General features: G+C 27.9%; 2 protein-coding genes across 5 annotated transcripts in view; one reads left to right on the top strand and one right to left on the bottom strand.

Moving 5' to 3' along the window:
- LOC109325568 (protein SCAR2-like) overlaps nucleotides 1-1160 on the bottom strand; it is an 18269-nt gene extending 17109 nt beyond the window's left edge. For all 4 annotated transcript variants that reach the window (XM_019557997.1, XM_019558000.1, XM_019557999.1 and 1 more), the window contains exon 1: nucleotides 858-1160. In XM_019557997.1, the coding sequence (XP_019413542.1) occupies nucleotides 858-1012 (155 nt within the window). In that variant the 5' untranslated portion in view covers nucleotides 1013-1160. The remainder of the gene's footprint in view (nucleotides 1-857) is intronic.
- Nucleotides 13935-16350, top strand: LOC109363409 (short-chain dehydrogenase reductase 2a-like). Its single transcript, XM_019609664.1, has 3 exons — nucleotides 13935-14098; nucleotides 14634-15152; nucleotides 15933-16350. The coding sequence occupies exons 1-3, from the start codon at nucleotides 14010-14012 to the stop codon at nucleotides 16243-16245; spliced, it is 921 nt and encodes a 306-aa protein (XP_019465209.1). The 5' UTR covers nucleotides 13935-14009; the 3' UTR covers nucleotides 16246-16350.

The raw sequence follows: 26692 nt of genomic DNA on the forward strand, positions 1-26692 counted from the left end.
ATATATATATATAAAAAAAAGCAAGTGCAACGGGAGAATCAAAGGAGACTACCCTGAAAAGGGACATGATTAAAATCAATTCAAAATTAAAATAATTATAGAATCAGTTTCAATTATTAAATTGCACGATACAAATTTTATAAAATAAAATAAAGTAATCAGAATATTATGAAAAGCTCAACTTAACCACCAAATTAGAAAGCCAATATCTTCTAACTCTAAATTCAATTAAAAAATCAATAATCAGTGAAATGACTTGAACTGCAAAATTACGATCATGCAATAACAAGACACAAGTTTTGGAGAGAAGAATAAGAACACGAACTGAACAAGGTAGTCTTTAAATACCAAAATTACCCCCAACAAAAAATATCTCAAATTTTTATTGAAAAATCACAATTATCTATCAAATTAGTCAATTTCACAACCAATTTTTGAGACATTGTTTCAAATGCAACACTCATTTCTTTATTTCTTTTCAAGGAACTCAACACCAATTTCAAATCATCCAAATCACACAAAAAAATTTGTTCATGAGAAATGAAAATTACTATTTAGGTAGGAAAAATATTCATAAGTACCAATTTAGTTAACGAAAATAAGGAAAAGCTAGAATTAAAATTTCGTCTTCACAAAAGTGTCCCAAAAAAGTTAACCAGCTAAAAATGACTAATTTGTCCCAAACTTAATACTTTTGATTTTCTATGTTAGGGACTAAATTGTCACAAACAAAAAAAATTGAGGCTTCATTCTTCACTCCAAACAAAAACTGAAACAGAGAGCACAAACACTTGAAGTTTTAGAAAGAGAAGAGAAATTTGGAGAGAGAGAAAATGAAGAATGAGAAGAAGAGTAACTGAGCAAGATCACCAAGCTGGCGCAAAAATCCGACGAGTGCAGCCATTGAAACACCTTCAAGTAGAGTTTCAGGAACATCGTATTCGGTTCCACGATATAGTTCTGGATCAGCAAGACCATACTCGCTTCGAATTTGGTATCTTGAAATCGGCATTCTTCAATTTCATGCAATTCACAAAACGGAACCCTAATTTTGAGTCTCTTTCTTTTTCCGGCGACGCTGCGTTTTACACCAGTGGAAGAAGTGTGAAAGAGAGAGAAAGAAAGAAGAGAGAGTTATTTGTGTTTATGGAAAAAATTGAAAATGGAATAATTAATTTGTACGTAATATATATAGAAGTGGAGATAGATAATATCTTGGCCTAATATTTTATAAAAATTCTACTATTGAAAATGAATGGTAGATTATGTGTCGATAATGTTTAAAACTCTTATATTGTCGATGTATATATCTTTTCTCTTCTAATATTAATTATTTGTTTGTATTATTTATATGGAGTTAATATATATACATTGACAATGTTAACTATTATTGACTCTTAAACAAAATAATATAAATCAATGGTGGATGATGTTTTCTGAATGTAAAAACTTTACACTCACGCTCCACAAGTATTAAACTCTAATTATATTTTAAAGTTAATAATAATCCAATATAAAGACTAAGAGAAAAAAATATATGGACCTAGTGTATGAATTTTATATATTGTCATTGAATTGTCCATTATTGATATTTAATCGTCACTGATTTTTTAGAGTGTATATATATAAATCTTTATACTGAACAATATATAGATTTATACTAAACAGTAATTAGTAAAAACTAATATGACACTGGGTGAATTTATTCAATTTTTGTTGGGTGACTAGAATAGAAAAAGGATAAGGATACATGTATTTGATATGATATATAGATTAAAGGTAAATTAAATATTAAAGGTAAATTAAATCAATAATGGAATACTAAATTTTTCTAGTTTAATATTAATTTCTCTAAAAAAAAATTATATAATCAATATATTATATATCGATTTATCTAAACTTTTACTAGTAATGGTTAATTAACTTTTACAATGTTATTACATAAATTTTATACTCTTAATTCAATACAAATTAAAATAGGAGAATAGATGATTTTGAATGTTTGAAGGACACACCTTATGGCGTTTATAATGTGGTATAGATGGCAAAACAAGTAAAGCTCACGAGTAGGACATACAAAATTTATTTTTTACATGTTTCATCCGACTCGTTTCACCTGCCATGCCTGTGAGCTTTTTTGTGGGCAATGTAGGCGGCCCGTGGACTTTACGTAATAAAAAATGAAAAAAATTTTAAATAAATTATGATGTAATGTGATTTAATGTCTCAAAAATTTTGTAATGTAATATGGTTTGTTCAACTTCATATAAAATATCAAAGTTTCCTTTTTAAAATTATCTTAAACTACTTTATTTAATTATTTCTTTTATCGTATTAAATTTTCTTTCATATTTCTTATCAATACCCTCATTCTCATTAGCCCGTTTTGAAAAGGGTCGGACATGTAATTTTTTTGTTAAGACACGGCAAAACGGACCGGATGGCTAGTTTTGCCATCTAGGTGGTATGGGATAAGGTTACTTTACTACTTTTGGAATTGGTGATAACAAATTAATAATAAACTAATTAGAGTATTACTATAATTTAACACAAAAATAATCTAAGCTCTAATAACTCCAATCTACCAAAACCCAACTTCAATTTAATATTCAATAACCTAATATTTCAAGTTTATATTCAACTCATGAACATGGCATAACTTTTTCCATTTTTATAAAGAACATAACATGACAATTATGCTTTTAGGAATTGGTAATTTTTAAATAATTCACCATCTAGCTTTTTCATTGTCAAGTGTCAACTAAGACTACTCTTGACTTAATGGGTAGTTCCATCATCAATTCTTATACACGCCTACACTAATTAATTCCCAATATTGATTTAGGTTTCACACACAAACATATTTAGTATAATATTTATTTGCATATCTTGAACCAAAATCTTAAGGCATTAGTTTCATGAGTCTTTCCTTGAATAGTCATAAGTGAGACACAACGTCTTGAACCAAAATTTTAAGGCATTAGTTCCATGGGCCACTCCTCCCCGTATATCCAATGTGAGACTTCACACTTGAATAAACCCAACACCATAAACATTCATCATTGTTCCCATTTTTTCAGGAAAACCTATGATCTTAAGATACATAAGCTTGTATATAATTTAAGCTATATTCATTAGTAAATCCCATGCATTAACCAGAAAATTAATAATAGCACGCATACTAATAATATTCTCACAAAGCAAAACACTGAACGTTGAGCTAAAGCTATAGATCATGCATGAAAACAGTTACATAATAGTATAATACAACCACATTAAGTGAAAATCAATGACATAAAATTTTATAAAAATTGAAATAAAATTTTATAAGCATGTGAATATTTAAGAAAGTTATAGTGTATTCAACATAAAAAAAGAGATAGAATAATTTGTCATATTCTATTGTATATTCAGCATGATAAAATAGAGTTGTCATATTTGCCTATCCTATCTTGTTCAAGACATAATAATAATAATAATATATCATGCCAACTTATTTTATTTTGGTCCTTATATTATATTATTTTTATCCTATATTAACTATAAAACCTTAAGAACTTTTGGGGTATGATGAGACAATGTGAGGGTATGAGAAATTCACCCATTGAAATTGTTTCCATTTAAAGTTGTTATTGTTAACAAAGTGCATTAATATATTACATTGTTTAAGGATTTAAGACACAAATCTTTACATTGAAAATCACAATATTTGGATTTTTAAGATATTAAATATATCATTTTTCCCTTTTTAGTCTAAATTATAAGTATCATCTATTAATGAGAGATAAGCTTGTTCTGAATAAGACTGTCTCTCATGAAAAATACATATGGTTAGAAATTTTTTATTATTATTATTATTATTATTATTTATATTTCATGAATCCTTTTTCTGGGGGATAAACTAAGATAATAAAAGATTAGTAAATAATAATTATCACATAATCTTTTATTAGCATTGCAACGGTTACAATGTAGGCATTTAATTACAAATAGTGATTATTGAAAAGGTTTTTACAATTTTTTTATAAAAAATGTATTAATTAATGAATAATAAGAAAAGAGAACTTAATTATAAAACGGAACCCAGGTATCCAACAAACGTAGGGTTCATCCATCTAACTAGTTAATTACAAGTAGTTTTGATAGACACAATTTTATTCTAATTAATTAAGTAAAACCATTATTTATAATAAATCTCTCCCCACATAATATTTAATACAACTTCATTCATAGACACTCAAAGCCAAAACTTTTACTTTAAGATATAAAAAAAATCCTCACCCTCTTGCAATTGAAAAGCGTTTGTTAAGGAATAACTATTGATAATGTCCTTTGATCTTAACTTGGATTTAAAAGCCATTGTGGAGCCTACAATTATTACAGACTATATCCGATGTTCCACTTTTTGTTCCACTCTATATACCATTAATTCTGATTGATTAAAAAAAATTATTTAAGTTAAAATTGTAATTATTAAATATTCTTCTGATCAATCATACTTCCTGACACATGAAATGGTACAAAACTGTATGACATCAAATATAATTCCTAATTCTTAAAGATGGGCATAAGACATGGAAATCTCTTCTTCTTTTTAGGTATATACATTTCCAATGAAAGATGGATAATTTGATTAAATTAATGGTTGATTTTATGAGATTCACAATGTTCTTATTATAATATAGATGGTTTATATGACTATAGTTTATGACTTATTATATGTATATAAATACAAGTATTCATTTAAATGTTTATACTTAGAGGTAATATTGTCAATTTCTAAGGGATAAGAAAGTTATATGTGAGATATACAATTGTTGCTTTAGTAAAATTCAATCTACTTCTTGAAGTGACGATTACATCTTAAATAATTCTTTTATTTTAGTGAATACATTAAATACTTCATTTATTATTTTATAAATGATGTTCTACATCTTTTACATAAATTAAGGAAATAATTGAAATCGGCAATCTTTAATAAATTTGTTATTGTTTTCCACTCCATGTACTTTATTTCACAATCATTATTTTTTCTTTCTCCACAATAATTTTTATAAAAAATAGTTATTAATTATTCTTTATACTCTAAGAAAGACAGTTAAAATTTAAAAATGAAAAAACTTAACTAAACAAATATGAAAACTAATAATTAATACACCCTTGTATATAATAAATATGATTATAAACATGAACACAAATTTCTCTAGAATGCTTCCTACATTTAAGTGATCGATACAGAATATTTTCCTTGCATTTTGTGGAAAAATATTTGCCTACCTTTTAAAGTTTCTCTTATTATCATTGAACTATTGAAATTCACACAGAAAGGAACAAAAGGGTAGGTTTTATTAGGTACATGTGAAATTAACATTGAGAAGCCCTTCCCAACACTATGAGTGGAATGTTTTTTTGTTTCCCACATGTATCTTCGCACTGGAGGTAATCCTGTCCGAGCCGGGAACATACACAGGTAAGTGGGGCTAACTCTCCCAACGGACATTTTTTCCATCCACAAGACTCGAACCCGAGTTCTTACTTAAGGGAAATCAAACATGTATTACTTGAACCAACACCCGTTGGTACTCTATGAGTGGAATGTGGACCTACCTTTTTGTTACCTTCACTTTTCCATTTTTCAATACCCTATCTCTCTCTTTTCTAAATTTTCCATCACATAAATTAAAGCTTATACACATCTAGTAAATATTAATAATAGAAAATCATTAATTGTTTCATTTGGTGTAAAGTGCAAGTGTTAGTTTGATCGGTTATGAATGTATGATTTTATCTTAAAATAAGAAAGGGGAGATAGCTTCCATTGTAACCTTTTGTAGTAGAAAAAATAATATATACAATTATACTGTAAAAGATTTTTACGATATTGTTGTATCATCTGTCATCAATATTTAATTATTATTGACTTTTAAATATAAGTATGCAAGTGAATAATATATAATATACTGATTATATATAAATCTTTAATTATCAATCCATAGTTATACAATTTCAAGTAATCTATCAAAATATTCGGCCTTTAATAATAGGTTTAATAATAGGTTAGGAGTAGCCTTAATCACGGGACAAAAGTTGCGTGCCCCATTTTTTTAAAGATAAAATTAAGCACCATAACTCAACATAATAAAAAAGATATATAATCAATGCATGGACCACCCTATTTGTCTTTTGATACTATACCCTCTCAATCAAAACATTTCCGAATAACGAGAGTTGATTCAAGTGGTACATGTTTGATTCTCTTTAAGTAGGGTCTCGGATTTGAGTCTTGTAGATAAGAAAAATGTCCGCTGAGAGAGTTAGCCCCACATACCTGTGAATGTTCCCAATTCAGATAGGATTGCCTCCAGTGCGAGGATACATGTGGGAAACAAAAAAATCAAAACATTTCCTAACATATATCATGTACTTAGGAGTGAAACTATTAAAATAATAGAGTTTAACTTCACTTTATAAAAGAACTAGCTAAGAGGGAAGGATACAAAAATGGACAACTTTAAAAGATAGTAGAGTATTTATGTGCATTTATTCTAAATTTCTAATATGGTATGAACATTTATTTTGATGTTGGACCACTAGTATACTTTCAATAAGGGTTGTGTTAAGTGATGATGTTGGGTCCAATAAACATTTAATATACCGTCTACTTGAAGTATTAAAGTTTAGTAATAATTTGTTACTATCACATTCATGTGTTTCTATAGAACCTTCTTGTAACCCTTTATATTTGTGGTACTATTTTAATTTAATCAATTTATTTTCTGATTAAAAAAGTATAAGTGATGTTGGAGTAACAAAATAATTTATAATGATTTGGATAGAATCAAATGAAATTTAATCAATAGACACATCATTTTAATTTATACACAGTCAGCGTAAGTCAGTATATTATCCACTATTTATTTGTGTTATTTTTTGAAGAGTTAATGATAATGGAAAATAAATGATGGATAATAGACTGACAGTATATAAAACTCTTATACTATCAGTATATATATTTTTTTCTCGTAAATAATTTGGTTGGTTAATTTGCAATCAACTAATACCATGTTTCACACGTTAGCCTAAAGGATTTTAATTTAATCACATTCAAGCACACAATTATAATTTCTATTTTTTTCTTCTAAAATATGAAAAATAAAATGATGTTTCTTTATGGTTGGTTTATATAAGCGTGTATAAAATGCATACAATGATGTAAACTTTGCTTGAAAGCTTTTTGGGAATTGCTTTTGGAAGTGGTGGTAAGTAATAGAGAAACATTTTTCAATTCTCAACAATATCAAGATCATTCACAACAAACTTTGTAAGCACTAACTAGGTAGACAACAATAAGTTAGTTGAATACTAATCAGAAAAAAAAATGTACGCATCGACAATGTAAGAGTTTGATATACTATCATTGCATTATCTATCAGCATATTTAATCGTCATTGATTTTTCTAAAAAAATAATTCAAATAAATGGTAAATAATAATATATTAACTTTGTATAAATCTTTATAAACAGTCTGTATATGTGGAAGTGGAGTTCCAAAAATCTTTGGTAGGTGGCCTTAAATATGTTATTTTCACCTGCCTAGGACTAGGTTTGGTATTTTTGGACCCACCATATGAACTATTTTACCTGTGTGTTATTTAGGATTTGGATTCATGTTCATATTATTTAATTTAAAATTCAATAAATATTTGGATCGTTCTATTTTTTTATGTACCACATGTCAATAATTCTATTGAGTACTCGTTAGTACTAGAGATGATCTCTAACTCAATTAAATTGTAATTGTAATTATAATGTATATTAATTTTCCAATAACATAAGGTTATAACTTATAATGATTGTGGTGTAGCCCGATGTTGAAATTGGAGTAAAGATCATCTACATTAATGAAGAGATAATAAATACTATTAAAAACAGAGAATATAATAACTTAGTAACACATTTTTATTTATTTATATATAATAGAATAATATCTTTGTCATTAAAAACATAAATAAAAGTCAGAAGCCCAAAAACAGGTTAAGCTTATTTAAACTTGGGAACAAGAAAAGACAAATATAAGTTGATGACTTTGATATTAATTTGAAGTCAACACCAAAAGATTTATTATAGCTACCATCAAAGCTTTAATTTAGTGGTGTAAGACTTCACTTTATCCTTAGGATGATTAAAAGATTAATGGTTTAATTCTTGTGAACAATACTTATTGGGAATGACAGTCACATATCTTGAAATAGATTAGTTCCTTACAAAAAAAGTGAGGAGATACGTAGTATAAAAAAAGAGCTTCTTATACCTTAGCCATTATTATAACTATACTGAATAGAGGATAAATGATCGGATACATAATTATTCTTCCTAATTATAAAGCATGAGAAGTTGAATAAGTAACAAGTCTTTCTTCAATTTCACTCTTCAATATAGCTTCATAAAAAAGGAAAAAATTACTTAACTTGTAATTAGTACAAATGAGAAAACTATAACCTGCTCGAGAAAAGCATGTACTTAAAAATTAATGAAAGTCCTTATCAACATGCACACCCTTTCATCTTATATATAAAACAAACAAAAAAGAATGTTTATATCATTATTTTTGAAAAAAAAACTATGTATAGGTAGAATCTTTAATTAACAAAAAATAAATAGAGAGTTTACTTTGATGCACTATTTCATTAAAAAACACAAGGGAATGGTTCATCCCATTACCAATAATACACACTCTTAATATGTTTCCATTGTATATGAAAGCTATCAAGTATTAACATAATATTAGAGGTGCTCATGATTTTAAAAATGTGTTATTGCTCTAAGTAGCAAATAGAATTGGAATTTCCATCCTTAAAATAAATATAATATGGTGACTATGGTTTGTGTTTGATTTAATTACACTCAATACTTATCTTATTTTTAAAATGTTACATTAATCTTCTTTTGAGATTTGGTGGTTATGACACCTACTTCTCCAAAGGAATGATTATAGTAACAATATTAATGGAAGAATTTTGAGAGCATCCACAATGGTAATCGAATTTTTATTGATTGAGTTTTAACTCTCAACCCATCATAAATATCAATGTTAAAGACCACATTTTCATTCCGACCCGACCGTAGCATTTCAGCTTTGACATGCGACCTTCCAGACCCATGAATATGTTGAGCATGTCACCGGTAACACTTTAGTCCTGACATGTGACCTCCACGGCCCATGAATACGCTGAGCGTATCACCCACCAGCTTAAATACTTCATGCAGTATTTTATTTCCCACAAAGGAGAGCCTCCCACAACTCGAACTCATCGACAAACAGTTATTAATTTTATGAGTGGCTACCATCATTTTTTGTTACTAGAGAGCAAAATAAATGGGATACGTGGATGCTTGGTGAGATCACTCTAGCTTTTCTTTCCTAGTTTTTTGAACTCCTTTTTGGTTTATGGGCTGCCTTTGTTTTAAAGCCCACTTTCTTGTTTTTCCTTTTTATTTCTCGCTTTGGGCTATTGAATAACTTGAGCCCAATACTTGTTAGTTACTCCTCTTTGAATGCATGTGAATATCATTGAATGCATGTGAAGAGCCAATTTAATATCAATTGAAATACTAATTTAATGTAATAATACATTTAATGATTAGGGATGACAGAAAAATCCATACCCGCATGTAAAATCTATGCAGATATGCGCATGAGTCACAAACGAGCACCTGTAGGTTTTACAACTAGGTTTTTAAAAATACGCATAATACATACAAGTGAATATGGGTATATGATACCTGTGTCAATTGGTACCCGCTATATATGTGCTATAAGTGAGCATGTACCCATAAACACAACCCATACCTATATGAACAGTTGAATTGTCATTAACACTTTTCAATATTAAAAAGAGTTGTTGAATTTGAATTATTGAATTTATGTGTAGAAAAATATAAACTTTTCTTGTAGCATACCACTGTAGTAAATTAGTCTTTTTTAAAGGAGTACAACATCATTATATGCAGAAACTTTCATATCTTGCAAAAAGCTTTACTAAAAAATCACCCGATTGGAGACACAAAATTATATTGAGGTGTATATAGCCAAGTAAGTCTTGAACCAACTATTGTTGTTATATAAATATATGGATAATTTCTAGAATGATTTGTTAAGAAAAATTAATTTTAAGATTTAAAGATATTAAGGCTATGTATATAAAGTAAAAAAAATGACACTTTAGGGTCTATTTAATTTTAAGAAATATTTCCTATTTTAAATTTCAACCTTATGAAAACATATTCGTCGTGATATTTTTTATTTTTAAAACCTTTGACTCTAACTCTTCACATCTTCACAAATGATGTTAGAGTGAAAATCATAATATGTAAAAGTGTTAACTAGGGGTGAGCATAGGTGGAGCAGGTTAAGGTGTGTCCCTTATCCGATCTTAAATGTTGGTTATGTCATTTTTTAAACTCATACTTGACCATATATCCGAAGCTAAACCGACTCTAAATATCGTGTGAATCAACTTTTAAACCTGAACCTAGACCCTAAATATCGAGTAGGTCAACATTTATTCTCAATATTATTTATTATTATGAATATATAATTTGACATATATAGTGATATATGTATATATACTATTAATCATATATGTATGATAAAAAAAATTAAAGAATCAATAATACTTTCAACCGAAAATGTGTCATTACTCTCTACACATTGGAATAAAGATACATACAAACATGATTGACCATGAGACGGGTCGGACAGGTCATGCTTGGTCCCTGCCCAGCCCTAGACTCATTAAAACCTGACCATATTAAAGCCCAATCTACTCACCCCTAGTACTAACTACTCATCATCTCAACCTAAAACGAGGAATTGAGATTTTCTCAGCAAGATAATTGTACAAAATTTTAAATTATTTAATTTAAAATAAAGTAAATATTTGGATTCTCAAAAAAACTTGTTTGAAATGTGTCATGAGTCAAAGTGAGTGACCCATTTTGTGCTCTATTTGTTTTCTTCCAAATTGGAGCAATTCCACATCCTAAAGATGACACAAAGTGGGTTACTCATATATAGGACTAACACCTTGGCACAAAATCAGCAAAAATGACAAACACATAAATATAGTAATTAATTAGCATGCAACATTTATCAATAAAGCTTCCCTATATAAAGTGTCTTGTTGTTGAGAGAGAAAGAAAGATATAAAATAGTATCATGATTCATGGGTTTGGCTTTTTTCTTATCGGTGGAGAGACAAATTTTGGGTTTGGTGTTTTGTGAAAAGAGTTTTGGAAAATAATACAAGTGTTAAAACTTCAAAATTGTCACCATCTTATTCTTGAAAATGTTGAAATGTTATTTTATCATTTTCAGAAATGAGGCTTTCACATCTTCTGAAATATAAAATGAGAATAAATCTCTAAACACTTTTCATCCTTATTTATCATTTCCAATGAAAATGGTAAATAGAAAATTGTCAAACCTATAGACCCTTAAGTTTTATATTTTCTTATGAACCATATTAAAATATACATAATATTATATATAAAATTTGTTGATAAATGAAAATCACTTAAATATTCTCTATACATCTTATAAAATTATTTTTCCGTTTTCCACACCTCTTTGTTAGACAAATATATAGATATAATATTACTCAAAAGAGATACTTATAAGGGTGAATATCAAATACTTTTTACGGTAAACATATTTTTTAATATGACCAACTGTATTCTTATATTTTGGGTAATAAATTAATCTCTTTTGAGATGTGTGATTGTCCATTCTAATAAAATTTGATTCATTTCAATTCATAATAAGAATTTAAATCATATCTTATACGGACATGAGTTGGAATCATGCTACAATTATGAGGAAATTATTGTTAAAATGTTAGATAATTTATAAGTACATACTTAACCCCTCAAACACTAAGGTATACCCTAATTCTGTTTAGCCCCAAAATCTGACTCACATAAACTTTTATTTACAATTCAAGAAGAATAAAAACTAGACTTAAAATTATTATTCATTTTTAAGTTACTATTTATATCTTTTAAAAAAACTATTCATTTCCTATCTATATATTATATTCTTTATACTTTATAATAGTAGTTAATTATTAAAAGAATAAAATATAATAATTTTTTATTTTATTAATAATATCTGTACACAATTAGTATATCATTTATCATTCATTTGTATTAACTTTATGTAAAAGTCAATAATAATTAAAAATGAATAGTACACATTTTTAAAAATAATATAGTAAAAAATCATTTCACATTTACTCTCACAAATACCCTCAATAAAAAAACATTTATTAGCTTTGTGTCACGAGTCCTCCTTGCATTGTGTCTCTTTTTTTTCCATGTGTCCTCTTATCTCTTATGATTTGAAATTTGTACATTAAAATTGTAACAAAAGATTAATTTATATGTACTAACAGTAAAAAGAAAATTACACTATCGATCCATTATTTACACTTCATATGCTAATACTACTTAAAAATAAACCGATCATATAAAAAATTTATACCGAGAATATATAAATAATAAATTCAGTAAAAAAAACAGAATTTTCCCAATGTGGATATTAATTCATATCAACTGAATTTCACATACCCAAAAAAATAAGGGAAAATTTACAGATGTGGTGCACCTTTTCGAAAAATTACAAAACTAGTGCATAAATCGGCAATGAGATTGTTGATTTCTGTAATTGCCGATTTACGTATTTTTTTCTCTCTCCTCCCCAAAATCGGCACTGGGGAGGGAGTTTTATTATAATATAATTTTTTTTAAACTCCCCCCTAAATCGTCAATGGGGGGAGTTTTATACTTTTTATTTTTTTTCTATCCCCTAAATCGGCAACCAGAGAGTTTTTGATTTTTTTTAACTTGTGGGAGTTATATTATTAGTTTTTGCGTTTAATTTTTCAAACACAAATCCTAACAACACATAACATAATAAATTTTGTCAACCCTAACCCTAATAACATAACACAGTAATGAAAAACACATAATATTTTTATGTGTGTTTTTCATAAACACATAATATTTTTATGTGTGTTTTTCATTATTGTGTTCTGTTATTAGGGTTGAGGTTGACAAAATTTATTATGTTGTGTGTTGTTAGAATTTGTGTTTGAAAAACTAAACCCTAAAACTAATAATATAACTCCCACAAGTTAAAAAAAAATCAAAAACTCTCCGGTTGCCGATTTAGGGGATAGAAAAAAAATAAAAATAAAATAAAAAGTATAAAACTCCCCCCACATTGACGATTTAGGGGGGAGTTGAAAAAAAAAATTATATTATAATAAAACTCCCTCCCCAGTGCCGATTTTGGGGGAGGAGAGAGAAAAAAATTACAGAAATCGGCAATCCCATTGCCAATTATACAAAGCTACATTGTAATTTTTCTAAAAGGTACACCAAAACCGTAAATTTTCGGTCAAGGTGCACCACATCTGTAAATTCCACTAGGATATGGACATGCATGAACAAAGTATCACTTCACTATAGTTGGTTCAAGTGGTACATGTTTGATTCCCTTTAAGCAAGAACCCGAGTTCGAGTCTTATGAATGGAAAAAATGCCCGTTGGGAGAGTTAGCTCCACGTACCTGTGGATGTTCCCGACTCGGACAGGATTGTCTCTTGTGCGAGGATATATGTGGGAAACAAAAAAAACATCAAAATAGAAACTGAATTATAAGTAATTAAATAAAAATATTGTTTTTAAAATTAAATTAAAGCTTTTCCAAGCAATAATTTTTACCTAAAAGTTTCACATTTATAAATGCAAAAGTCATAGCATAATCTTCTATATATGAAAAAGTTTCATCTCATCATTTTATGATATTACCATTTTTACATCTAAATCTGAATCATTTGTCATTTTCCTATATAAATGGATCTGGTTTTGCACTTGTTACACTCCAATCTTCAAATCTCTCTACTTTCTCTTTCTCTTTCTCTCTTTTTCTCTTATCTTTCTCAACAATGTTTGCAACTGAAGTAATCCCTGATAAACACCTTCAAAGAGTTCCTCTTCACTCATCAGAATCTACCTTTTCTTCTTCACCTAAAAGGTACTAACAATTTCTATACAATATCAATTATAACTCCAAAATCTTCAATATGTTCTTCCAAGTGGAGCATCTATAGAGCAAAAAAATGTCACCTTTTATATCTTTATAAAATTTAAAATGTCATATTTTATATGCATGCTCTATTTAGATATATGAGATTAAAGTATAATATTTATACACTGTCAATATAAATATTTATACACAGACAATACATCTATTATTCATTTATATATTTTTTTATATAGAGACAATTGTAGATAGTATAGTGACAATATATATCGGTGTATACATTTTTTTCTCATGACAATAATCATGCTAGATTATGCCAATAAACCAATATAAAGAATTGTGATTATTTTAAGTTCTTATGTGATATGTGATATTTGATTTTGTTATAGGTTAGAGCTCCTAACAATCCAAAAAGCCATATTTATATGTTTTTTTTTTCTTTACCATGTACTTATAAATTGGAAAAAAATTTATCAAATGCAAAAAAAAATTTATGTTCTTAAGAATGATTGATATATTATTATAGGTTGGAAGGAAAAATTGCAATTGTAACTGGTGGTGCTAGAGGCATAGGTGAAGCAACAGTAAGAGTTTTTGTGAAGAATGGTGCAAAAGTAGTAATTGCTGATATTAATGATGAAGAAGGAACTAAACTTGTAAATTCACTATCTCCTTCAGCAACTTATTTCCATTGTAATGTTAGTTCAGAAGAAGATATTGAGAATCTAATAAGTTTCACAATTTCTCATTATGGAAAACTTGACATAATGTTCAACAATGCTGGGGTGCTTGGAAATCAATCAAAGAATAAAAGCATAGTAAACTTTGACCCTATTGAGTTTGATAAAGTTATGAGTGTGAATGTGAAGGGTATGGCTTTAGGGATCAAACATGCAGCTAGGGTTATGATACCTAGAGAAGTTGGGTCAATTATATCAACATCTAGTGTAGCTGGTGTTATGGGAGGGCTTGGTCCTCATGCTTATACAGCTTCAAAGCATGCCATTGTTGGGATTACAAAGAACACAGCTTGTGAGTTGGGAAGGTATATATCCTTATAATATTGCTTGAAATCCTTTTTTTTTTTAGAGTAGAGATCTATTTAGGTTCCTTAAAGTTTTGTGTGGAGCAACTGATTTATGAAAAATTGAAAAACTCAAAATGGTCTAAAAAAATCAAGAGAATAAAGTATCTTTTTGTATCATGAGATAACGTATCTCCTTAAATTTATTTAGGGTTAGTTTGAGAGTTTGATTTTGGAGGGGAAGGAAGGGAAAGAGAAGGCTTGAGAGCCATTAAATACACTTGTGAGATGACTCACAAACCTTCCCTTTCTCTTACTTATCCTCCAAAATCCAACTCCCAAACAAGCCCGTGGTGTTTGACATGTGTCTTATTTTTCTTTTTATAATATATTTTTAAATAAAAATTGTTGAAGGAAGGGAAATAAGACACATGTCAAACACTAAATGAATTTAAGGAGATAACTTATCTTCTGGTATGAGAATATACTTTATTCTCAAAAATCAAATGTATGTGAGTCAAATTATCATTTAGCATATTTTATGACCCTGATAAGGACTATTGTAATTCACATTTTCGATCTTTGAGTACTAATATCGATTTTCACTTTTCTAGAAATTAAAGTAGTCCACTAGAAAATTTATAAGAATCAAATTGGTTATTCAAACACACACTTCTTAATTTTATTGGATTATTTTGAAAATTGAAGTTTGTTTTATTACTTTTGGTCCATAAGTCTATGATTTCAAGAGTTTGCTATGCAAATTAATTTCATTGATCTAACATTTTTCTCTCTCAAAAGGTATGGAATAAGAGTGAATTGCATTTCTCCATTTGGGGTGGCTACATCTATGCTTGTAAATGCATGGAGAACTAAAAATGAAGCACAAGATGATGAAGAATGTAACAATTTTAGGGTACCTTTCCAAGAAGAAATGGAGAAAATGGAGGAGTTTGTGAGAGAGATGGCTAACTTAAGAGGAACAACTTTAAGGCCTAAAGATATTGCTGAGGCTGCACTTTATCTTGCTAGTGATGAATCCAAGTATGTTAGTGGCCATAATCTTGTTGTGGATGGTGGTGTTACATCCTCAAGAAATTGTGTTGGCTTGTAAATTTTGTATTGTTCATGTTCCTTATTCTTCTTTATGACTTTCTATAAGTGTAGGATCAAACTTGTATAATGATTTTCTATCTATATAGTTGCAATAATTTTTTAATCACAAGTTGGAGATAATTTAGTTTAATAATATTGTATGTAATAAATTTGACCAATCTTCAATATTTATGAGTTTGTAATATCAAAGGTATACCCTCACCTTTTGAGTAAGTAACTAATCTTTTTCGGGGTTCGTGACTACCCCTCACAACAAGTGTTAATCCTTGGAATTGAACCATCGATCTTGGGGATCTAGTAAAACTTTACACCAGTAAACCAATACATTGTTGGTGCAGGTGGAAGCACACAAAAATAGATATAGAATATAAAAAATGTAAGTAAAATATGCGAGTTGCATTATTTAATTTGGGTATGAACTTCTACATTTATTATTATCTACTAATACTTATATTAATGACCGTATTAATCTTATATATTGATATATTTTATATAATAATAGTAGTAATAACATAGGATAGAGAATTTAGGGTCATTGTCTGGTTGAATTGTAGAAGAATATTATTTTATTCATTGAGTCTTGATATTGTTAATACGCACTTCATGGGAAACTACATTTGTTTGGACTCACGATGGCATACACGCTGTAATGGATCAGAAAAGATATATATGTCAATTATAAAGAATTTATTATTTTTCATATTATATGTGATGCTTGGAAGTTCAATAATATTATTAATTGATATTTTTAAAATCCTTCCATATTTTATATTCATGTAAGTAGTACGAAAAATAGAATTAATGATTGCACAATATATCCGTTTGGGAGTGTGAGTCGATGACAAATCAAATATTTATAGACATTAATAAAATTATCTGTGATAAAAATAAAGTTAATAAACATAATTATTGTGTTTCTTTATAGACATATATTTTTGTTCAATGCCTAGATATAAATAAGGAGGAACACGTATGATAGTAGGTTATGTATGAGAAGTGGATAGAATCACCCGTCCCAAATTGTGTTTCACTTCATGTCCCAAGCTAATTAGAGTGCTCAATTTTATTACTTTTTGCTTTTAAAATTTTTCTTTTATCCACGTGTCAATATATGATTAGTTTAAGACAGGAAATGAGACATTGGAGACAAATAATCTTCATTAGACAATGTCAATATTGTAAACAAATGAAGATCGTTGTGTATAAACTCAACCATATTTGCTCGAAGCCCAATATACTTGTAATTTTTTTATTATGACCTAAATTTGTTAAGTTTAAATTATAGAAATAGCTTTTCTATTTTTAGGATGAGACTATCTATATCCATTTTCTTCAGATTCTATAAGTTGGAACCTTACACATTAAATCGATCTTTTATTAAATTTAAGTTCGCCTTGTCTTTAAATAAAAAAGTGATTTTTTGTGATTTAGTGGATCTATCAACTTAACAACAAATTAAGGACATTTTAAAAATATTGTGAATAAAAAACAATAAATTTGAATGTATTGAGTTGTGAGCTTTCAAACAAATAAAGAACTAGTTATGCTTCAAGTTGAAAGGAATAGAATATTACCAAATTTGTCTGGGTAAAGGAGCTTTCCTTTGAATTTGAAGTGGGATATCACTACTCTAGTTTGGATTTAGGTCCTATTCGGTACCGGACAGTCGAGTACTGGATAAGATTATGACACGCGATAAAATTTAATTTTTAACGGACATGATTTTAAGTTATTTTTTAATAAAACAAAATTTTCTTACTCCTAATTTTAGTTTTGAATGATATATGTTTCCAAAAAGAGTGAATTAGTATATATATATATATGCAAATCAGAGTTTTTCTAATGTATGTGTTTTAGATGCATCTTATTTTATACTTACTTTTTTGAAGGAAAATAATAATTTGTGGCATAACTATGTTAATGATATATTTATCATAGGATTTCATCTAGTCTTTTATGATGTCATAAAGCTAGGATTTATCTTATTATGCACTACTATGTCACAATACTCTAAACACAATAAAAATATTATATTTTTATTTATATTTCTTTCTAGCTTGTACCCTTTCCTCAATAAAGCACTCCTCACATAACTCTTCTATTATGGATGAAAAAAATCCAAAAAAATACATTAATATAAGCTGTCATTGTTATTTTCTTCTCTTTTATATAAGGTTTGTGTTGTTGACCTTATGAATTCCATGGGAATCATAATTTGAAGTCAAATTAAATAGTAAGAGAAGGACAGCTAGGAAAGGGTGGACATAACATATAGGGCATTGAGGTATTTTAAAACTTGTTAAGCTCAATAATAATTCATAAATATAGGGCATTGGATCCTCTACACACCCACTAACTCCTTAAGTTCAAATTTGGTAATGATTTGGCAGTTCTAGAGGGTTTTTTAGGGTGCATATATAACATAGGTATAGATAGGAGGGAATGCTAATAAATGTCATGAAAATATTGTTTAAAAAGAAAAAAATTTAATTTCATAGAAACTTATTTTTGAACACATTGATGAGCATTTTTTTTATAAGCAAATATATTAGAATCAGGTACAAGAGGTGCCAACCCAATTACAACTTACAAATAAGATCAATACAAGAGTAAGGATCAATACACCATTGGGTAAAAGTGTATAACTGGTGGTGTTACATCCTCAAGAAATTGTGTTGGCTTGTAAATTTTGTATTGTTCATGTTCCTTATTCTTCTTTATGACTTTCTATAAGTGTAGGATCAAACTTGTATAATGATTTTCTATCTATATAGTTGCAATAATTTTTTAATCACAAGTTGGAGATAATTTAGTTTAATAATATTGTATGTAATAAATTTGACCAATCTTCAATATTTATGAGTTTGTAATATCAAAGGTATACCCTCACCTTTTGAGTAAGTAACTAATCTTTTTCGGGGTTCGTGACTACCCCTCACAACAAGTGTTAATCCTTGGAATTGAACCATCGATCTTGGGGATCTAGTAAAACTTTACACCAGTAAACCAATACATTGTTGGTGCAGGTGGAAGCACACAAAAATAGATATAGAATATAAAAAATGTAAGTAAAATATGCGAGTTGCATTATTTAATTTGGGTATGAACTTCTACATTTATTATTATCTACTAATACTTATATTAATGACCGTATTAATCTTATATATTGATATATTTTATATAATAATAGTAGTAATAACATAGGATAGAGAATTTAGGGTCATTGTCTGGTTGAATTGTAGAAGAATATTATTTTATTCATTGAGTCTTGATATTGTTAATACGCACTTCATGGGAAACTACATTTGTTTGGACTCACGATGGCATACACGCTGTAATGGATCAGAAAAGATATATATGTCAATTATAAAGAATTTATTATTTTTCATATTATATGTGATGCTTGGAAGTTCAATAATATTATTAATTGATATTTTTAAAATCCTTCCATATTTTATATTCATGTAAGTAGTACGAAAAATAGAATTAATGATTGCACAATATATCCGTTTGGGAGTGTGAGTCGATGACAAATCAAATATTTATAGACATTAATAAAATTATCTGTGATAAAAATAAAGTTAATAAACATAATTATTGTGTTTCTTTATAGACATATATTTTTGTTCAATGCCTAGATATAAATAAGGAGGAACACGTATGATAGTAGGTTATGTATGAGAAGTGGATAGAATCACCCGTCCCAAATTGTGTTTCACTTCATGTCCCAAGCTAATTAGAGTGCTCAATTTTATTACTTTTTGCTTTTAAAATTTTTCTTTTATCCACGTGTCAATATATGATTAGTTTAAGACAGGAAATGAGACATTGGAGACAAATAATCTTCATTAGACAATGTCAATATTGTAAACAAATGAAGATCGTTGTGTATAAACTCAACCATATTTGCTCGAAGCCCAATATACTTGTAATTTTTTTATTATGACCTAAATTTGTTAAGTTTAAATTATAGAAATAGCTTTTCTATTTTTAGGATGAGACTATCTATATCCATTTTCTTCAGATTCTATAAGTTGGAACCTTACACATTAAATCGATCTTTTATTAAATTTAAGTTCGCCTTGTCTTTAAATAAAAAAGTGATTTTTTGTGATTTAGTGGATCTATCAACTTAACAACAAATTAAGGACATTTTAAAAATATTGTGAATAAAAAACAATAAATTTGAATGTATTGAGTTGTGAGCTTTCAAACAAATAAAGAACTAGTTATGCTTCAAGTTGAAAGGAATAGAATATTACCAAATTTGTCTGGGTAAAGGAGCTTTCCTTTGAATTTGAAGTGGGATATCACTACTCTAGTTTGGATTTAGGTCCTATTCGGTACCGGACAGTCGAGTACTGGATAAGATTATGACACGCGATAAAATTTAATTTTTAACGGACATGATTTTAAGTTATTTTTTAATAAAACAAAATTTTCTTACTCCTAATTTTAGTTTTGAATGATATATGTTTCCAAAAAGAGTGAATTAGTATATATATATATATGCAAATCAGAGTTTTTCTAATGTATGTGTTTTAGATGCATCTTATTTTATACTTACTTTTTTGAAGGAAAATAATAATTTGTGGCATAACTATGTTAATGATATATTTATCATAGGATTTCATCTAGTCTTTTATGATGTCATAAAGCTAGGATTTATCTTATTATGCACTACTATGTCACAATACTCTAAACACAATAAAAATATTATATTTTTATTTATATTTCTTTCTAGCTTGTACCCTTTCCTCAATAAAGCACTCCTCACATAACTCTTCTATTATGGATGAAAAAAATCCAAAAAAATACATTAATATAAGCTGTCATTGTTATTTTCTTCTCTTTTATATAAGGTTTGTGTTGTTGACCTTATGAATTCCATGGGAATCATAATTTGAAGTCAAATTAAATAGTAAGAGAAGGACAGCTAGGAAAGGGTGGACATAACATATAGGGCATTGAGGTATTTTAAAACTTGTTAAGCTCAATAATAATTCATAAATATAGGGCATTGGATCCTCTACACACCCACTAACTCCTTAAGTTCAAATTTGGTAATGATTTGGCAGTTCTAGAGGGTTTTTTAGGGTGCATATATAACATAGGTATAGATAGGAGGGAATGCTAATAAATGTCATGAAAATATTGTTTAAAAAGAAAAAAATTTAATTTCATAGAAACTTATTTTTGAACACATTGATGAGCATTTTTTTTATAAGCAAATATATTAGAATCAGGTACAAGAGGTGCCAACCCAATTACAACTTACAAATAAGATCAATACAAGAGTAAGGATCAATACACCATTGGGTAAAAGTGTATAACTTAGATCCTATATTTTTAGAAATCCACAACCAAGATCTAATTTGAATCGAATCCATAATCTGTGTAAAACTAACTTTGTCCCCCCTAAAAATAATATCATTTCTTAACTTCCAAATCGACCAAATAACAGCAAATCATAACATTCTCCACATCGATTTCCCTTTACTAATCTTACAGAGGGAATCATGCGTCTTTAGCGATTCCACAATCGAATCCGACAAGGTAATTTGAACCTATGGATAGGTATAAAGTTGTATAACCCATGTCAAGTTAAGAAATCACAACCTCAAGGATTGGTGGTAAGGGATGAAAAATAAGTGGAATGAAATGAAAGTTTATGTAATTATTTTAGGTCACTACATTCCATTCCAAGTTTCCATATTGTTGCCCATGTCCAAGTTTGCCAGTTTTTTAATGTTAGAGATTGATTTCATGTTCCTTTTAATGGCTAAGCTAATAATGATGTAAGTTAATTTGACACACATTTTGACCTATAAGCTTAAAATATTTAGGTTTATGAGTAATTTATTTATATGTTGCTCAACTTATCTAATTCTTCATGATTCCTTATTTCCTATTTAAGACATACCTCTCTTGTTTAATTTTCCACATTTCTTACCAATATTTAAACTTATAGAATACATGTTAAATATTAAAAATACTCCAACATTAAAACAAAAACCCTTTAACAGCCATCTTATCATAAATACTGCATTTTTTATTAAATGATTAATATTTATAAAAACATTTTAATAAACGAAATACACACACAAAAATTGTATTTTAATGTGGTCATATCCATGTTTGCTAGTACTAGCAGTTGGTAGCATAAGCATAAATGTACTCGAACCACACAAGCATAAGCAATATCTTAACGTAGAAAAATGAAAAATGCTTATATACAATACTTTAAAAGTAAATAATAGTTTTGTAATACTTTAGTGGCTTAAAAAATTAAAAAATTGAAGTTTTCATGGAAAGATAGTATATAGTTTATATCAAATTAAATGATATTTTATTTTAAATAATGCATAATTATTTGATATGATGCTTTCTTCGATAAGTCTTATTTTTTTAAATATTTTTTATGAGTAAATTTATATCCTCTTGAAAAATAAGTTTAAAAATTCTTCTAATCATAAAAAATTATGTGTATCATTTAATAAACTTCCTATACACAGAGAGTAACATTTGTCACGTTCCTATAATTAAAAAAGTTGTAGACATATTTTTTAGGAGAAAAAGTGTATACAGTATGAGTTCTATATATTGTCACTATATTATCCATCATTTATATTTATTTAGTATCATAAAAAATAATACATATGAATGGTGGATGAAGTAATAATTATGTAGAAATATTTATATTAACAATACATAAATATTACATTTGTAAAAGATTTTCCATTTTTTTTTAATTTTCTAGTAAAATAGTACCTTAGAATTTGGGACAGTATATGATGGTATAATCAATGTCAATTCTCAAATCTAAAATCTTAACTGGTGCCGCTCGAATGGAAAACAACTAACCACCAAACTTATGGAACCCTACATTAATGCCAAGGTCCTACAAATTTCGAGCACAAATAATTCTACACGAAACTTTCCTTTCAATTATTTCAATATTTCACTTAATTAATCGATCTAGAGTTGAATATAAAGTTATAAACAATAAAATCCATAATGATCATTTATTACGGACTAAAGAAATACAAATGTATGTACCAAAAAGAAATACAAATGTAATATCCTTAGTAACGAATTATACATGTAAAATTTATCCGAAAAAAGTATATTTAGTTAATTTGAATATAAAATACTTAGGTACTTTTTAATTTTTAATAGTTTATCATTAATGATTATAAAATATGAAAAGTGATTGAGGAAATTATTATTCTTCTTAAATTATGAATGCCAAGAATTTGACATTAAATTCCATCATTCTCTTATATACAACCAAGTTTTTCTGGATTGAAAGCGATCCTTCTACTAACAATTTTGGCTCCTCAATCATTGAGTTAGCTAGCTAGGGTTTATGGACCAATAATGGATCTACTAGACATATGCAATAGCTAGCCATTAATGCATTTATGTCACACATTTTCTCCAAAAATCAACTCATTAATTTGTAGAATTTTTTAGTACTACCAAAGGTAACATAAAATGTGATCATCTACTTCAAACTTTGATAACGTATAGTACGATTTTCTTATCTCAAGCTAAAAACTTTGCCTATAAAAATATTCCATGCATTATCTATTATTTTCCATATTTTATAGACAAAAAATGCATTCGTTGGCAATTACAAATTTTATATATTGTCATTATATCATTCACTATTCATATGTAATTATCATTGACTTTTTAAAAAAAGTAATACAAATGAATGGTAGATGATATATTAAATATGTATACATTTTTACATGACAATATATATATATATATATATATATATATATATATATATTACACTTTATTTCATATCAATTCTTAGTATGGCCAAATAAAATTAATGTAGTCTTTGCAATGTTGGGAAGAGGATAATACATAAAGATTGGTTCTCAATTCTCATCCATGAATGTGCATTGCTGTTATGTCAATTATATTTCATTGTTTGTGTGGGCTATGCTTTATATTATAATTGAGAATGAGAATGTCCAAACTATGTGTACACGAGGCTTTTTGTATTATCTTTTCATGAAATTTTTGTACACCATAAGATTATTTAAATAGAAAGGTACACAAAAATTGCAATCATGATTCCACAAATTTTGATTAAAGTTCCATTAGTTTTTTACTTTTAATTTTTTATGAGTAAAAGATATATTGAAATGTGTATTATAGATGCTATCTTACATCATCATATTCAGATAATTTAAAGGGGGTATACACCAAAAAAATGAAACATGAACATTAGCAAATACACAAACCAATGTCAAGAGACCATATTTTAATTAATCATCTTATACAAACATAATATTGCCCTTCTAGTTATTTCTATAATCATATTATCTCATAGTTGTAATAGGAATCCAAATATTACTGATGTGATTTTGTTAAATCATATTACCGTTACTTTCAACCTCATTGTCATTATATCTAACCACAATGGACTTGAAAGTTATTTTTCGGGAACAAAAGTTGTTGCACTAGAATGCAGTGTTGTAAAAACCGGTTCGTGCTGGTCAGTTCAACCAGTAAATTGATCCAATACCAGTACGGTATAATAATTATATCGGTCATGCAATTATACCGATCAAAATTGTTCAAAATCGATTATACCAGTCGGTTTTTAATTCAATCGTACGGCTCATAATGATCGGTTTTATTTAAAATTAATTTTTTAATGAAAATAAAAAAATTATTGGTTTTTTTATTGATTTTTCAATATTAATGTTAATATATTATATATGCATAACTAATTTCGCGGTATACGGTTTAATTAGTGAACTACCACTTAAATCATTATACCACTGTACCCTAATTGATTCTGTTGACCAATACGGTATTAATAACAATGCTACTATGATCACAATACTTTACAAGAATAATATTAGAATCACAACTATAATTGTTGGACCATTCTTAAGGGGGAGCGGACTGGAAAGTGACTTGAGGGGGAGATTGTTGGGTTTATTCAAGTGTGAATTCCCACATTGGATATGTAGGGAGGAGTGAAAGAGTTTATAAGAAGGAAAGACCCATGAAACTAATGCCTTAAAGTTTTGGTTCAAGACGTGGTGTCTCCCTTGTGACTCTTCACTCTTCCCATACCCATGTAACAATGGAACTCCCCGGTAGTTGGAGGCTTCCCGATCGCAGTCTTGTCCAACAATAATAACCACTACAATTTACAACCATGAGTGAAACCATATTTAAAACCTTATATCTAACCTTATAATATGTTTCTGAAAATGAATTCGGTTAGTAAAGTTGTTAGACATTAGACATAAAAATGCATACACAAAAAATGTAACCTTGTAATATGAGAACATTTATATGATAGAGTCCAGTCCCTTTATACAAGGCTGTATCCAACTGTTGCCCTTTATTATTATAGCCAAGGTGCATGCATGATGTATCATACAATCATGAATCATTGTCCTTTTATCTATTTTTGTTCTTCTTTATAATAAAAAAATATAGAGATAAGATTCTTAGTTCCACCAATAAAGTGTTGGTCTGGTGGTATAAGGTCTCATTAGATTCCCAAGATTGAGGGTTCGATTTTTATGAACGACATTTGTTGGGAGTGGCAACCATGAACCCTAAAAGAGATTAATTATTTACTAAAAAATATGAAGATATATTCTTGTTAATACAAAAAAATATCACCCCAAACTCAAAATGATAAATTGCATCTCTCCATGACATTTAACAATTCTCAACTCTTAATATTAATAAAGTAAAAAAAACCGACAAAATCAAAGGTTTTGATTTTTTTTAAAATCACATTATTTACGTTTAGATGTATTTTTCCTAATTAATTTTTATTATTGGGAATTATTCTCTTTATTTATTTTTTTCACTCAAATTTTGTAGAGACTCATTTTTCTTCTTTTTCCACTTAAAAGGTCCTATAAAGGATTAGAGTGACTAATTCTTAATCAACATTATACACAATGTATATGCAATAATTAAATTACTAATATTTTGTTACCTAATAAGCTCTTGAATCTTGGGATCAGAGCAAAATAGGGATCAAGTTATCCATTTGTGAACTCTCTGATTTTATTTAGATGGAATTAAAAACCATTGATAACATTAAAATATATGATTTAATATATATATACTAGTAGTATAAGTGTTTTTTAACTGTCAGTAAATTATCCACTATTTATATATTAACTATTATTAATTCTCAAACAAAATTAATACAAATCAATGATAGTTGATGTATTGATTGTGTAAAAAACTTGATACTGAATCTACTACATAGTTACATCTTACAATATTAAAACCTATAAAAATTAATCTTTTTTGTTCCCCTTGTGGTTTAATAATATAATCTGATTAATGTAACTATGAAATTTGTCTCTAACTCAACTTTCAAACCTTAAGAAAAGTGAGTATAATTTTCCTTTGAATTCACCTAAAAGGTTCAAAGAAAT

The sequence above is a fragment of the Lupinus angustifolius genome, chromosome LG13 (genome assembly GCF_001865875.1).
Source record: "Lupinus angustifolius cultivar Tanjil chromosome LG13, LupAngTanjil_v1.0, whole genome shotgun sequence".
In the NCBI taxonomy this organism is placed as follows: domain Eukaryota; kingdom Viridiplantae; phylum Streptophyta; class Magnoliopsida; order Fabales; family Fabaceae; genus Lupinus; species Lupinus angustifolius.